We start from the raw sequence: 15,099 nt of genomic DNA, 5'->3' as shown, positions 1-15,099 counted from the left end.
TACATGTTGTTTTAGATATTCTTCAAATGGTGATAAAACTCAAAAGGAATTGGACTAGATGAAACTACTTTATTAATGATTAAACATCATCTCCAATCAGCTAAGGACTAGTTTTTTATTTATTTATTTATTTATTTTTTTTTTGAAAAGAACTAAGGATTAGTTTGGTAGAGTGGGAAAAGTTTTTGTTTTCTATTTGTGCTCTAAGAAGACAGGTGTGTCGGCAGGGGGAGGAAGATGACTTCTGAAATATTTTTATTTTGTATGGTCTCGTTCGCTTCACGGATTCAAGTTTTCAATTTGAGCTGAGATGTGATATTTTTTAAGAGTTTTTAACTGTAACAAAAAAAATAGATGTTACATTTTCTGAGAATTTTTAACTGTAAAAACTTAAAACTGAAAACTCGAATCGATAAAATGAACGAGACATATTTCTCTCTCCACTTCTAATCCGGTGATGTTCATGGACCATCCTAATCCTTGGAAGGCAATACCATTTAATATTGTTGCACAAAAATTTCCTAATAAGGAGACGCCCTCGTAATGTTATCTTTGAAGCTTTAAGCATTAATGTAAATATCGCATTAAAATGGGACATTTAATTCCAAGTATAAATTCCAATTCAACCGTTCAAATTTGAATTTGAAGCTAATTTATGGATAATGATAATTAAAGTGGAGCTATAGCATTTTAGTAGCGTTAACTCTTAAAAAAAAAAAAAAAAAAAAAAAAAAAAAAAAAGGAGGAGTCCTAACTGCCTTGCATGCAAAAAATTTGAAATTTTAGTAGTGTTAACTGCTTTTAAAAAATTAAAATAAAAGTTTAAATAATAAAAAAACATTCCATTAAAAATAAAATAATAAAAAAAAAACTCCCACAAGCATGCAAAATTTAAAGCTCGCCCACCGTGGGGCTCGAACCCACGACCACAAGGTTAAGAGCCTTGCGCTCTACCAACTGAGCTAGACGGGCAGTTGATGGTAGCTGATGGTGCAACATGTACTAAATTTGGTACCTACTATTGTGTTTTCATCTTGTTTCCCAAGAAGACGTTTGACTCAAAATTTGCAGATGTGAGATTTGTAGGTTCAAGTAAATTAATTTTGGAAGAACTAATTCCCATATTACTCTCCGTCATTTCAATGAAAATTGTGCAATCATTTATGGCATTTGCAATGTGCTCAATCAGGTACATGTTTCATTTATTCAAACTCAAATCATTGATTTTACAACCGTATCTTTCTCTCATAAAAAATTTGAATTCCAAATAGATCCTTAATTATTTGCCTATACAACTCATATGCAAGGCGCAATTAAACCATCTCCAATACAAATACTAATGTCAATTGTATATTTAACATAAAAAAGTGTGATATGATATGTTATTTTCATTTTTGCTTGAGTGCATAATACTATTTAAAATGATAAATCTATTTTTTTTCCATAATTAACTTTGAAAAAAGTTCTAAAAGTAAACTTTTATTTTTAAAATAATTAGAAAATATAAAAGCTGTAATGATTACGTAAAAAAGTAAACATTTCAACAAATAACAATCAAATGCTAAATTTTTCATCTTGTATACTTAGTAAAAAATTTGTCATAAAATATCGCATATGAGAAATTTGGCACAACAAATAATATTGAATTAGAGAGTAATTTTTTTTTATACTTAAATATTTAATTTGTAATTGGCACATCAATTATAACATTGCATTGAAGATCCTTTTAGAACTTCTAATAAATCTAAAGAATAAACTACAAAAACATTTTTAATTAACATTTAAATAACAAACAAGATATTTTTTGAAAAAAAAATAGAAATATCACTCAAGATGGTAAAAAAATATTATTTACGTCACTCTACTCAAAAATAACAATTATCATTCAATTAATAAAAAAATGTCATAATGGCACCCAATTATTTAAAATGATATAAATAATAGACATGCATAAAATCACGATAAACTATGTACTTTTCTCAATTTTTCTTTGAGAAAATTATTGAACTTACTCTTAAGTTTGAATTTTTATCATTTACTGTTAATTAATACTCTTTTAACTAAGAAATTATTTAATTAAAAAAATATTAATCAATAATAAAAATAAAATTCTAAACTTTGTACACTCTTTTTAGGTGGAAAATAAAATAATCGTCTTCTTTCCTTTTCCTCATTTTTTGGTGGAAAATTTGGAAACTATGTAGTTGGGTTTCCCAAAGTGGACACAGCCACAAGGGGGCAAAACCGCATTGGGTCATCACTGGGAAATACTTCCTCTGGCTCCTCTTATTGCCAAGCCCAAGATTTTTTTTTAAAGATAAAATTTCATTTAATTAAAAAGTCTTATAGACACCAATTATAATGCAAATGATCTTGTGGCACAAATATAAGACACTCCATAAAAACCGAACGAAGATTTTCTTACCACAAACGAAGCTGGAAAAACAATACTAATAATCTTACCCAAAAAAAAAATGCTAACAACAAAAAGAAAAAACATCAAATGTTATAGCAAAATGTATTTAATACCTTATGTTTTTTATAATATCAAGTAGACACCAGGATTTTTTTTTTTTAAATGTTTTCCTAGTATCCCGAGACAGTTTTTAGCATATAAAAGATAACAAAGTTGCCCTTATTACTAATTTCCCATTTGGTTGATTATCTTGTAATTAGTTTGTAATTTCGTTTATTAGCTTGCAATAATTTCGTAGCATGTTATTTTCCACGATCAACTAATGAGAAGTTATTAATAAAAGATAAATTTGTCATTTTATGTCTAAAGACTGTCTTAGGGTACTTACTTAAAAGAAAATTTTAAAACGTCAAGGTACCTAATTGATATTATTAAAAATATAAGATATCAAATGAAAAATGCATATTTCGATATGTTAACATCGAGATACCTAATTGATAAAATAAAAAAATACAGGATACCAAATGTATATTTCAATTAACACATGGTTACCAAAAATGATATTTTCCCTAATAAAATTTTAAGATATGCGTCCTTTAATTCTCTCTCTCTTTTTTTAGGGAGTCCTTTAATTCTCTTTTAGGTCTTGTTCTTTTCATGATTTAAGTCATATTGTTATAATATTTTTTTTTCATAAAAATTTAAATTTTACTTTTTTATTACAATATTTTTCTCCCAGATACACAACTCAAATCATAACTTGATTTATGCAAATAAACGTACCCAATTTTGTGGTGTTATTTATTTACTTATTTTTAAATTGTGATTTTTTAATTTGATTTTAAAAGAGGAAGAAGGGAAATATAAAAATTTAGTGTGTGTTTGAAATCATTTTTAAAAACGATTTTTACTTATTTCAAAAAGTAAAAAATAAAAATAAAAACAATATTACATTTATTTAATAAATATTTTGAAAATGAAAAAGTGAAAATAATTTTTATAAAATAATTTTAAAATTAATCTTAAAATAATTTTTAAAATAATTGTATTTTTACTTTTTATTAAAAATAAAATAATTTTAAAACCAATTTTAAACGCACGTTCTGGTAAAGCTCTCTTAAAAAAAAAAATCCCGGTAAATATCGGAGCACGTAGAACCAATTATCAGCGCAAAGTGGTTAGCCAGATAGGTAAAGCTCTTAAAAAAAAAATCCCGGTAAATATCGGAGCACGCAGAACCAATTATCAGCGGAAAGTGGTTAGCCAGAGAGAGAGAGAGAATGGCGACATTTGTTGGAAACTTGTCGACGGTGGTTTTGCAGAGTCGACTGGCAAATTCCAGGAATCGTTTGATCAAGCCCAGCACACCCATTCTTAAGCGCCCTCTTCTCTTGGTTAACAAAATTCGAGCTTCTTCAACTTCAACTCTCTCCGTCGAAACCAACTCCACTGTACCAACTTTCTTTCACTTTCTAATTATTATCTTTAATTCTATTGCTCAGAAATTACTGTCAAGATTGCATAATCGATATGAATTTGGTGTTGCATTTGAATTTGTATGTTGACCTAAATTGTTCTTCACAGCAAGTTTTGTGCGCCTTAATATTGCACGAGTCGAATTTTTAGGGTAATTGGAATGGTGTTCGGTTAGTGTTGGCTTTATCGATTAATTAGTTTATATTTTAAACTTTTATATATATATATATATATATATATAGGATACTGTTGTAGTAGAAAATGAGGTCAGCTACAGCACCAAGAAGAACAACATTTTAGCTTGTCCCATTTGCTATGACCCAATGGCGTGGACCGGCGAGCTAGCCTTATCTGTGTATGTTATTAACACGTTGATTTCCTGTTTAGCTGTTTACTTTCTTTGTATTTTGCGTTTTTTGTTTTATGGTGGAACGGTTGAAAAGGTACGACAATACTACATCAATAATAATCGTAGATGATCAATATCAAGAGTATGAAATTTGCCCAAGACCATCGATCTATTTTCTAGCTGTAGCATGAGTAAAATAATATGAAAAATCATACCTATAGCAGTGTTTGAATTTACCATTGTCATGGCACAAACTGTCTAGATAAGAATCATAACTACAAGACAATTAGCAATATGAAATAAAACTATAAAGTGGTGAGGGTGATGAATTCACTCTCGTCTCTCCCCTCAATAGTCAGTAATCCACACTTCAATTATTACCATTTGTCAATATATGATGTATTCATAGGACACCAAAAATTTGCCCCAAGGCCTAAGCCTATTGAGCCAAGCCTAGAATAGTAGGGAGTTATTCAGTCCAACGCACTCACTAAGACATTTTGAGCAAGGTGAATATATGAGGAGCCTCATATGATAAAATAAATAAGTCCAACAAGTTCTGAAAGTCAAATCTGATAGAACCCCGGTTGATTCCCGGCATTTCTTTATTGATTTTCTTAGTGCTTGAAGTAAAATGACAGAAGTTACAGATAGGAGGAATTCGAGGTTCCTCTGCCTCCCTAGATCCAGACTACAATGGCAACTAATTTCCTGCCCACTCCCTTGCTTACCCGCCTATTAATAGTTCCCCCCCTCGATAAGTGAAACAAAACTAACTTGTAGCTAACTCCTATCCCCTGGACCCTTACGTGACCTCATAACAGAATTGCAACAGATTTGCCATGTCAGCACAACTTCTCAAATTTACACAGCTTCCCCTTAGGAAGTGGTTTTATCCAACTTGCTCCTCCTGGAGTAAACAAACTTGATAGGAGGGACTCTAACAACTCCCCCCCCCCCCCAACCCCCCCCCCCCCCCCCCCCAAGTACAACCTTGTCCCCAAGGTTGAATTTGGGAAATTGAGACTAGATGATGAAAACTGGTTCCCATGTGGCATCCGAATGGGGACGGCCTTCCCAGTGAACTAAGACCTCTGGAACTTGTTTTCCTCCAACGGGACAAACACGAAAATCCAGCCTGTGGAGTCCACTGATATGCTCCTTTTTTGAGCAGGTCAGTTAGTGGCTTGGCGATCATTCCATATCCCTCGACAAACCGGCAGTAATAGCCGGTTAATCCCAGGAATCCCCGGAGTTCTTGTGGTGTACGAGGAGTTGGCCATGGCAAAATTGCCTGTACCTTAGCAGAGTCCGCTGCAACCCCGACACTAGAGATAATGTGCCCGAGGTAGTCAATCTGGGAACGACCAAAAGAACATTTTTTGGAATTGGCATAGAGTTGCTCCCGAACCAGCGCTTGCAGAGCCAGCGCCAAATGCTTGCTGTGCTCCTCCCACGTTCTACTGTAAACCAAGATGTCATCAAAGAAAACTAATACAAATTTTCTTAAGTAGGGGCAGAATACCGTGTTCATCAAGGATTGGAAGGTGGCGGGGGCGTTGGTGAGACCAAAGGGCATCACGAGAAACTCGTAATGCCCTTCGTGGGTCCGGAAAGCTGTTTTCTCCACATCTTCCCCGCGAACTCTGATCTGGTGGTAGCCTGAGCGAAGGTCAAGCTTCGAAAAAACACTAGCCCCATGAAACTCGTCCAGCAATTCGTCGATCATCGGAATCGGAAACCGGTCCGGAATCGTGACCTGATTTAAAGCCCGGTAATCAACGCAAATCCGCCAACTACCGTCCTTCTTGACTAGCAATACGGGGCTTGAAAAGGGGCTGGTGTTGGGTCTAATTATGCCGGAAGCAAGCATTTCTCCCACTAGCTTCTCTATTTCCTCCTTCTGGATGTGGGGATACCGGTACGGCCGTATGTTGGGAGGAACAGCTCTCTGTTGCAGGACGATGTGGTGGTCTCTAGCCCGTCGTGGAGGTAGCTCCCCCGGCATTGCCTCCTGAAAACGCCTCAAAACTTCTTCTAGCCCCTGTGGTATCGTGTCTTCCTGCGAGTTTGTAACTTCGTTGGTCGCCAGGCTGATTTCCAACAGTATCCCTATTTGCTCCGAGTCCAAGGAGCGGGAAATGGTACGGAAGCTTACTCTGGAACAACAAAGTGTGGGGTCCTCTTGCAGACACACCCAACGACCATCGACTAGAAATTTAAGAGTAAATTATCCCCAATCAGCCCGCACCTCCCCCAACATCTTGAGCCAAGTTACCCTGAGAACTAAATCCACGTTTCCCAAGTCGAAGGCAAAGAAATTCTCTTCCACTCGATGCCCTTGAATCATTACAGTTACGTTGCGACACACCCCTTTCTGTTGGAATGTCAGTCCATTTCCAACCTGGATTTTGTGGCCCACTGATAGATCCAACGGAATTCCCATTTCCTTAACCAGAGGTGAGGCGATGAAGCTGTGTGACGCACCGTTGTCGATGAGAATGACTACCTCCCGTCCTTTGATTAAGCCCTTCACCTTTAAGGTCTTGGCCGACGAGCACCCGTTGAAGGAATTAAGGGATAAAGCAGCGATTTCAGCCACTGTTTGGTCCCTGGTTTCATGCTCCTCCAATCCCTGCCCGGAATCCTCCTCGCACTCCCGATCAGACTCCTCGTCCGTGAGCATCAACACCTGCAACGTTCGACTCTTACACCGGTGGCCGGGGCCAAATTTTTTGTCGCACCGAAAACATAACCCTCTCGCCTTTCGTTGTTGCAACTCTTCAAAGGACATGCGCCGGAACCCCGAGTCCCCGCCAGCATGGATTTTTCCAGTCGGTGCTGCGTTGCCTCTGGAGGATGTGTTTGCCTCGCGGCTCAATTGGGATTGAAGGGAGCTTTCTTTCTGCTCGATAGCTAGGTTTGAATTGTAAGGGATTGGGCTAAATCGACCCATAAATTCTCCCTTGGAGCCCTGCCCGAATCGGTATTTTCTGATCTGATCCACTGCCTCCAGTCGGTCCTCCACCTGTTGGGCCAGATCCATAGCTTCCAGCAAGTTCATGGGCCTGTGCATCCTCACCTCAGCCTTTATATCCTCCCGAAGCCCATTTAGGAAGGCCCCCTTGAAGATGGGCTCAGGCACCCCTCTCATGGACGCCGCCAGAGACTCAAAAGTATCCCGGTAGTCAGCCACTCCTCCGGTTTGTTTGAGCGACATCAATTGTTTAGTCGGGTCCCCTTCGCGCACACGGCTAAATCGCTGAATCACGGCCGTCCGGAGATCCTACCAACTGGTGAAAGGGTCTTGAGTGTCAACCCACTGGAACCACCCCAAAGCTCTTCCCTCCATACATACCGACGCGGCCAAGATCCGTTCATCTTCGATCTCATTCACGGCAAAATATCGCTCGGCTCAGAACACCCAACCATAAGGATCTTCCCCCTGAAAAATAGGAAGCTCCAGTTTCTTCCCGCGAAATTCTCCACGCATCCGCTGCCGGACCGGCAACGGACGGCGTCGTACTTCCTCTCCTTCCCTCCTTTGAACGGGAGGTTCTTCTCGATAACCCGCTCGACCTCGATCCGGTTCGCATCTTGGTGGAGTCCACTCAGGGTTTCTGGCTGGCTCTCTTTCCGGTTGTCCTCCGTCGAAGATCCTCGCCTGTCTCTGCAGCAACTCTTCTATCCTTTGCATTGCCCCTTGTAGCTCACCCACTCGATTATCCATCCTATCGACGTTCTCCTGTAGCTGTGGAACACGATCAACCATAGCTCCCATTATCAGCAAACTTTCATGGACATCTTCCATCCGGAGTTCCAGGGTTGCAATGCGGTCAGGATGCGCGGCTCAGGTGGAACGTTGGCCATGGGATCAGTGTCTCTGATACCAAGCTGATAGAACCCCGGTTGATTCCCGGTATTTCTTTATTGATTTTCTTAGTGCTGGAAGTAAAATGGCAGAAGTTACAGATAGGAGGAATTCGAGGTTCCTCTGCCTCCCTAGACCCATACGATAAGTGAAACAAAACTAACTTGTAGCTAACTCCTTTCCCCTAGACCCTTACGTGACCTCATAACAGAATTGCAACAGATTTGCCATGTCAGCACAACTTCTCAGATTTACACAGCTTCCCCTTAGGAAGTGGTTTTATCCAACTTGCTCCTCCTAGAGTAAACAAACTTGATAGGAGGGACTCTTAACAAAATCTCTGTTAAGTCTTGTTTGTTTGTTATGCTTTTCTTAGTTATGATTTTGACTTGATTATCCAAATGTGATCTGGCAGTTCACAACAATGTCCTTAAAAAGGTTTTAACAGTACTGTTTCTAGCATGGGCTTGTTATTTACCTTTTGTTGGTTTATTAATTTTGTTCCTTTGTTTTTGAGTTTCTTTGCATATCTTAGTTTTGCATTTGTATGGGATTCATTTGGTCCAGGGAGTCTGTCTCTGGGTCTAGTTTACAATGTAGCACTTGTAGAAAGACTTACTTTGGGATTGAGACGCATCTTGAACTGACGGCGGCAAGCGGGGCCAAGAACTATGGTGAACCTATGCCCATTGCCACAGAGCTTTTCAGGTATTTAGTTTCTACAGATTTCAATTTATCTGACCTTCATATGGCATTGCTTTTTCTTGTCTTCCATGGCATCTGATTTATAAGGCGCTTTGTCCAACACCACATGCATATGATGGTATTGGTCTAGTATGCACCAGTTTGTGGTACCCATTTTATGAAATTCTAGTATGGCATGCTTATATTGTAGTTTTTCTATCTTGCTTTTTGGTTTGTTCCCGTATCAGGACCCAATTGGTATCATTTCTCTACGAAAGGGGATGGCGTCAAAGCTTCTCTGTATGGGGTGGTTTCCCTGGCCCAGAAAAAGAGGTGATCCTTTTATGCTCCGCTCTACTCCTCATTTCTTATAGAGGGAATTCCAAAATCTACGAGACCCTTATTGGTTGACGTGTTTATTATCTTTTAGCTGAAGGGAGAAGCAGCCTCGTATTATTAGGCTATAAACAAAGCTTTATCAACAACAGGAATAAACTATTGAGTAGAAGAGTGTCCTGAGAAATGCCCTATTTCGATCAATTTGTGTAAAAGAACAAAAGTTTTTTAGATTTTTTAATGATAAAGTGATTCGTTTGATTTGCTAATAGAAAAATCGCATCTGTATCTTTACATGCATTATTGAGGATTGAAATGTTATGTGTATATATATACATATATATGGGCTAGATCACAATTTTACTTGCAATTTAAGCTGCTAAACATGTAAATAACTTTGAATGCAGTTTGAACTGACTAAGAAATTCTTAGAGCCAGTCTTTGGTGGAAATATTGTTGATGCTAGTTGTGGGAGTGGATTATTCTCAAGACTATTTGCCAAGAGTGGGCTCTTTTCACGTGTTGTCGCTCTCGACTACTCTGAGAACATGTTGCGGCAGTGCTATGAGTTTATTAATCAGGAAGAGAACTTTCCCAAAGAGTATGTAATTTGAACTTTATAACTTAATTTAAGCTGTAAACCTTTCCAAAGTTTCAGATACTCTTAGCTGTAGCACTTATCAAAGATCTCTCTCAAATGAGTAATGTTTTTGTGTTTTTAACATATATCTGATGGATTTTGTCTTCTTGTAGGAACATAATTCTGGTGAGAGCTGATATCTCTAGGCTTCCTTTTGTTTCAAGTTCCATAGATGCTGTTCATGCTGGTGCCGCTCTACATTGCTGGCCTTCACCATCGGCAGCTGTGAGTGCTTTTATATAATGTTTTAAACTAAGTATTTTATTTGCTTTAGGTATACCTGAAGCTCAAAACTAGTTATTCTGCATGATACAGAAGCACGATTGTTGCAAGTTCCTGGTTGTTTGAAACCGTCTTTTTGTATATTTGATACGGTGTTCTATCTTTGCGTAGTCTTGGTCCACAATGGAAGGCTCCGCACCTGAGCCTCGTAAGACTCCGTAGAAATGTAAGATGTAAGTGAAGAGAATAGAAGAGGACGTGGTTCATAAGCCTAGTCTATATCAATAACTGACGCAACTCTGAGTCCTCACTACTACTTAATTGAACTTCCATATTGTTACGGGAAGCGACAATAAATAAATAACCATTTTTCTTTCAAGTACAATATTGACTATTACTTGTTTATTTTTTCCTTTTTCTATAAGGCCGTCAACCCAAGAACTTTGTAGTATAAACAGCCTATTGACATGAAAAGAAAAAGAAGAAAGAAGAAGAAAAACCCCTTCCCGTTATGCTCATTAATCACATATCTATGCTTTTGGGTTTTGTAGGTTGCTGAAATTAGTCGAGTTTTAAGACCTGGTGGAGTGTTTGTTGCAACTACCTACATACTTGATGGACCTTTCACTTTTGTCCCATTCTTGAGGGAACTACGCCAGGTACATTGCTTTAACTTGGAGCTTTACATGCTGTGTAACATGTCAATCGAATTTTTCCAGCCAAAAAAAAAAAAAAAAATGCCAATCAAATTTCATACTATGAAAGACTGTGATCATTGTATCACGCCTGTCAAATTTGTCCTAGCTCTAATTCATTGTTTTACTTACACGATTTCACTACTGGATTTAACTTTCCTTCCCTCTGTTGCTTTTTGGAAAAAAAGGATAAAAAATCCTTTGAACTGTACATTACCAGTTACCAGCCCCGTAATACAAAAAAAGCAAGCCGTTTTACGCCAACTTTTGTCCAATTGCAATATTGCACACATGCTCGCTATTGAAGGACTTGAGGTTCAATGCATTAGGATGATTCCCATCTAAACATAACTGTTTCCATTCTTCATTTTATTTTTTTATCTGTCATCTATCACTGTTAGTTAACAATTTGTCCCTTATGCCAGTACACAAGGCAAATATCAGGCAATTATAGCTTCCTATCTGAACGTGAGTTAGAAGATCTTTGCAAAGCTTGTGGACTAGTTGGTTTCACATGTGTAAGGAATGGAGCTTTTGTAATGATCTCTGCTACAAAACCCACTTGAGCATCATGCTTTGCCCTGTCAAAACTTTGGTTTTGGCCTCAAGGGCTTGCATCTAATTAATATGTAATCTATAACTCAAGTAATACGTGTTCAATTTGTACATATGAAAACTTGTATAAGATGCGAACATAATAAAAAGTGGCGGATTCTGATTTGTGATTTCCCGAATAGTTGGCTTTCAATTATGACCATTTTGAAGTATTGTCCTGTTACCAACAATTCTCTCATAGGCTGCTATATTGATACTATGAAATTCTTCACAAAAATGGGACTGTACAGTATCTTATACATTACTGCCAAACTTTGAAATTTTATTTTCTGCTTTCACGCCGGGACTCGCAGATTTCCAAGTTAGTAGTAGCCGTTCTGGCACTTATTTTCCAACGCAAGGAAAACTTCTGCCGTGTAACAGTATGAGAAGATCTGAAATGGATGGACGCGTGATTTCTACACTAGTTATCCTAATTTGAAGAGTTTGAATCTATTTGCATTTTCAAATTACTGCACTAAATCTATACCATCATAAGCTTAGGGTATGTTTAGTAGTAATTTTTAGAGCTCAAAATCAATTCTCTAGCCATCTATAGCTAAAATTTGTATTTAGTAAAAACTATAAAAAATTATTCTTAAAAGAGTTTTTGAAGAATTTACAGCTCAAAGGCAACTTTAACTTTTAGATTATACGGCAATCACTAAGGTACAATTATGAAAGTATACTTGTATAATTACAGTTTACACTAAACACTCAATTGTTTTTTGTAACAGTTTTTTTTTTCAGCACAGCTAATAGTTTTTTTTTTAAATCTACAGTACTACAAAACTGGCCCTTAGTATTGTTGTCTCACAATTTACTGATACCTAGAATTGTGGGAATTCAGCCGGTGTCTGCTTATATGTGTTACTGTGGGGATAGATTGGAGAATGTCAACTGGCGGTACAACAATGTCTTCTCGTCATCACCATCATCATCATCAAAATCCAAACCATCCTCTCCCCCGTATTCCAATTCAATAACAATTCGGTTTCCAACAGATGGTTCTTCCGACTCTGATAATGGAACCTGAGAATTTTGCCCATCTGCAGGTGAATTTCCTGATTCTATTTGCAGCATCTCCGACTCTATTAAAGCTTCCATTTGAGCTCGTTCTCGGTCTCTTGGGTAGGTTGAATACAGGAATGAGTAGATGAGACAACAGAGAGCCATTGGAACTCCTATGGCAGTGTATAGTGCCTTGGCCAATGATGCAGCATTTTCTCTATCCGTAGCAATCTCCTCAGACAGAGAGGACCCTTTAGGAATCGGCCTGTAACCGTAAACATGTTGTGCCAATAACCCAACTACAGGGGGAGCAAATGATGAGAGTACAGACTCAAAAGATCGGTCCAATGCATAGACGCTGGTTCTAGATTTCTCAGGAACGATTTCTGCAAAAATAGGACTGCATAGCCAATACCAACAATGTCAAAATTCCTTCTTACCTTCGACATGTATTTGTTTTCAAGATAAATGAATTGAACATTCTTCCAGTTTCCAATAAGTTACAGGATTGGATTTAAGTCTACTTTGTGTACTTTCATTTTTGTTACTTTGGTAATGACTCTATCTTGAATGATGAACTTGTTTATGCAAATGCTTTAAGTTAACAAATGCAACAGCTTTATGAAATTACTATTAGACACGTATGCTGAAAGTGTAAAGAAGATTGAAATAAAAGAAATGGAATAGGAAAGAGAGATACTTATTTGTAGCTGCTGCATTCCAGGATATGCAGAATCCCATAATAACCAGAATCAAACCATGGCTGAAGCCAGTTGATGGATCATCAGGTAATGCAAGCAGAAGGATGGCCGCTAGAGGAATGGCGGATGCCGAGCTTATTTGAGCTAAGATTATCCTTCCAGCATTCCGTAAACGAACAGAAAGGATATCGCCCATTTTACCCCCAAACAGGCCTCCAAGGGAACTAAAAACCACAAACAAGCCTATCAGGAAAGCGGTTTTCTCATGAGAGAAGCCCATAAGCTCCAACCACATCGGTGCAAATGACAGAGCTGACCAGGGAAATGAACCGGTGACACCCTGTGCTACAATAATCTGGAAAGATGGAATTTTGATTACTTCCTTGGCTTCTTTTGCCAGTTCCTTGACTTCTGACCAAAAGGAATTGCCAGAAGTCTGGTCGCTGGGCTTTGTCCCGCTAGGAAAGTGTGGATCAGTGGCGTAGAGACGGACTAAAACCCCTACTATAACACTAATTAGTCCAACAATATGAAAGGAAAGCCTCCAACCAGGGATTCCCATGAACGTTATTGGAGATATCAGTATAGAGGAGAGCCCACCGATTATGGAGCCAACGTTTCCGGTGAGTTGGAGCCATCCAAATGCCATCCCACGGTTACTATCATCAGTCGAGTCAGCCACGAGGGACTGGATTGCCGGAGCGACTAAAGCAAGGCCTATTCCGTTTAAAGCTCTTGATATAGCCACCTGTTGAGTAAAATATGGATGACTTTAAAAGTGAAATTCAATCAGCTGGTCTAAGAGAAGAATAATGATATCCTTTCAAAAATTTATTTTGTTGTTTCCATTTTAGTTGACTAAAACTAAATCCATGATTTCTGGTGACCCGCTATGTAAAATTACAATTTCAAAACACAAACCAAGAGCACAATGAGACTTAATTCTTCTCAAATTTCATCAAGAAAATCAAATGGTGAGACAAATTTTCTTTCCCATCTCGTCCCTCCAATATTGCTGGAAATTACATGATAGTAAATTCAACAAAAGATTCCAATTTAGTTTCCTTTATACGCGCGGGCGCGCACACACAATATACTATGCAAAAATGGAAAGAACGAACCTATAATAAATTCAGAAAACAATTCATCATAACAAAAAAAAAAAAAAAAAAAACACTTCCAATCAGCAATCTGTGAGTCTAAACCCCTTAAAACGAGTCGCTTTGCTGAGAACGGAAATTTCGCGCCAAATCACATCCAATATTTACCGCTCCAACCACTCCTTTCTTCTCAATCCATTTGCCCGCCCAGCAACAAAACGAAGGACAACGCAGAAAAAAAAAAAAGGGGAAAGAAAGAAAACCTGAAGGAAAGTGGAAGAGAAGGCGACGAGGAAAGTGGCGGCGGCCCAGAGGAAGGCGCCGAGAGCGATGACGTGAGCACGGTTGTGGCGAACGGCGAGATAGGCGGCGATTGGGTAGCAGAGAGACTGAACCATTGACCGCAACAAAGTCAACGACCCAAGCCCGGTGGGGTTCGTGTGGAGAGCCGCCCCCACCTCCTTGTATGCACCTGGCAAGAGTGACTCGTCGGCTCTTTCCATTATTCCGGCCAGGTTCACCAGCAACATTGTCACCGCCTCTTCCCTCATTTTCTTTATTCCTTTTCTGATTCTTCCCAACGACAACCTCAAACGTCACGAGTACTTTGTTGCTGCTACCTACTATTCTCGGATCATTTCTGCTGCAGTCTTTTTAGCATTTGGACTATGGGCCTTTATGCTATATTGGTCTTTGATTCCAGATATATCAGATTACAATGGGCTTTAGGCCTCATACCATCAGTGGAGATCTCAGAGCCCGCAAGGAGGGACATCGAAGAACTATGAACCACTTGAGGTCTTTTTTTATTATTTTTTTATTTATTTTAAGATTGGTGATCAAGAAACAGCTAACTACGATAGAGTTTTAGTTATGTTCTGTTGAAGTTTCGCGAACCAAAAATAGGAAGAAATCTTTTAATTACAAATATAAGGAAGCTAGTGAAGAGTGAAATATTGGACTATTGGTCTAAGTCGCCATTTTTTAAACAATTTATTAATGAT

At 38.2% G+C, this 15,099-nt stretch overlaps 2 protein-coding genes and 1 non-coding gene across 7 annotated transcripts; 1 reads left to right on the top strand and 2 right to left on the bottom strand.

Moving 5' to 3' along the window:
• Positions 1-899: 899 nt before the first annotated feature.
• On the bottom strand, positions 900-972 carry TRNAK-CUU. The gene has a single exon. It is a non-coding gene; the product is annotated as a tRNA-Lys (tRNA).
• Positions 973-3,585: 2,613 nt separating this feature from the next.
• LOC21404420 (uncharacterized methyltransferase At1g78140, chloroplastic) lies at positions 3,586-12,141 on the top strand. Of its 5 annotated transcripts, none has more exons than XM_024171913.1 (8): positions 3,586-3,867; positions 4,135-4,247; positions 8,680-8,820; positions 9,045-9,129; positions 9,540-9,733; positions 9,886-9,997; positions 10,546-10,653; positions 12,066-12,141. In XM_024171913.1, the coding sequence occupies exons 1-8, from the start codon at positions 3,697-3,699 to the stop codon at positions 12,084-12,086; spliced, it is 945 nt and encodes a 314-aa protein (XP_024027681.1). In that variant the 5' UTR covers positions 3,586-3,696; the 3' UTR covers positions 12,087-12,141. The 5 variants fall into 5 exon arrangements, with proteins under 5 accessions (XP_024027681.1, XP_024027679.1, XP_010105909.2 ...); XM_024171911.1 differs by lacking the exon at positions 12,066-12,141 and adding an exon at positions 11,115-11,417 and having other exon boundaries at positions 8,701-8,820; XM_010107607.2 differs by lacking the exon at positions 12,066-12,141 and adding an exon at positions 11,115-11,417.
• A 3-nt stretch (positions 12,142-12,144) lies between these two features.
• Positions 12,145-14,721, bottom strand: LOC21404419. Its single transcript, XM_010107606.2, has 3 exons — positions 14,359-14,721; positions 12,995-13,743; positions 12,145-12,694 (listed from the first exon to the last, which is right to left on the bottom strand). The coding sequence occupies exons 1-3, from the start codon at positions 14,644-14,646 to the stop codon at positions 12,154-12,156; spliced, it is 1,578 nt and encodes a 525-aa protein (XP_010105908.1). The 5' UTR covers positions 14,647-14,721; the 3' UTR covers positions 12,145-12,153.
• Between the last annotated feature and the right edge of the window lie 378 nt (positions 14,722-15,099).

The sequence above is a fragment of the Morus notabilis genome, unplaced genomic scaffold, assembly GCF_000414095.1.
Source record: "Morus notabilis unplaced genomic scaffold, ASM41409v2 Scaffold206, whole genome shotgun sequence".
In the NCBI taxonomy this organism is placed as follows: domain Eukaryota; kingdom Viridiplantae; phylum Streptophyta; class Magnoliopsida; order Rosales; family Moraceae; genus Morus; species Morus notabilis.
Note: the sequence above shows the minus strand (reverse complement) of the source record. Positions and strands in the feature narration are given on the sequence as shown.

Excerpts from the sequence above, each read along its gene's own strand:
- LOC21404419 (XM_010107606.2), bottom strand. The coding sequence starts at position 14,646 with ATGAGGGAAGAGGCGGTGACAATGTTGCTGGTGAACCTGGCCGGAATA. Across the intron at positions 13,744-14,358 it reads TCTCTTCCACTTTCCTTCAG|GTGGCTATATCAAGAGCTTT; the intron begins GTTTTCTTTCTT and ends TTTACTCAACAG. Across the intron at positions 12,695-12,994 it reads AATGCAGCAGCTACAAATAA|TCCTATTTTTGCAGAAATCG; the intron begins GTATCTCTCTTT and ends TTGGCTATGCAG.
- LOC21404420 (XM_010107607.2), top strand. The coding sequence starts at position 3,697 with ATGGCGACATTTGTTGGAAACTTGTCGACGGTGGTTTTGCAGAGTCGA. Across the intron at positions 8,821-9,044 it reads ATTGCCACAGAGCTTTTCAG|GACCCAATTGGTATCATTTC; the intron begins GTATTTAGTTTC and ends TTCCCGTATCAG. Across the intron at positions 9,734-9,885 it reads GAAGAGAACTTTCCCAAAGA|GAACATAATTCTGGTGAGAG; the intron begins GTATGTAATTTG and ends GTCTTCTTGTAG.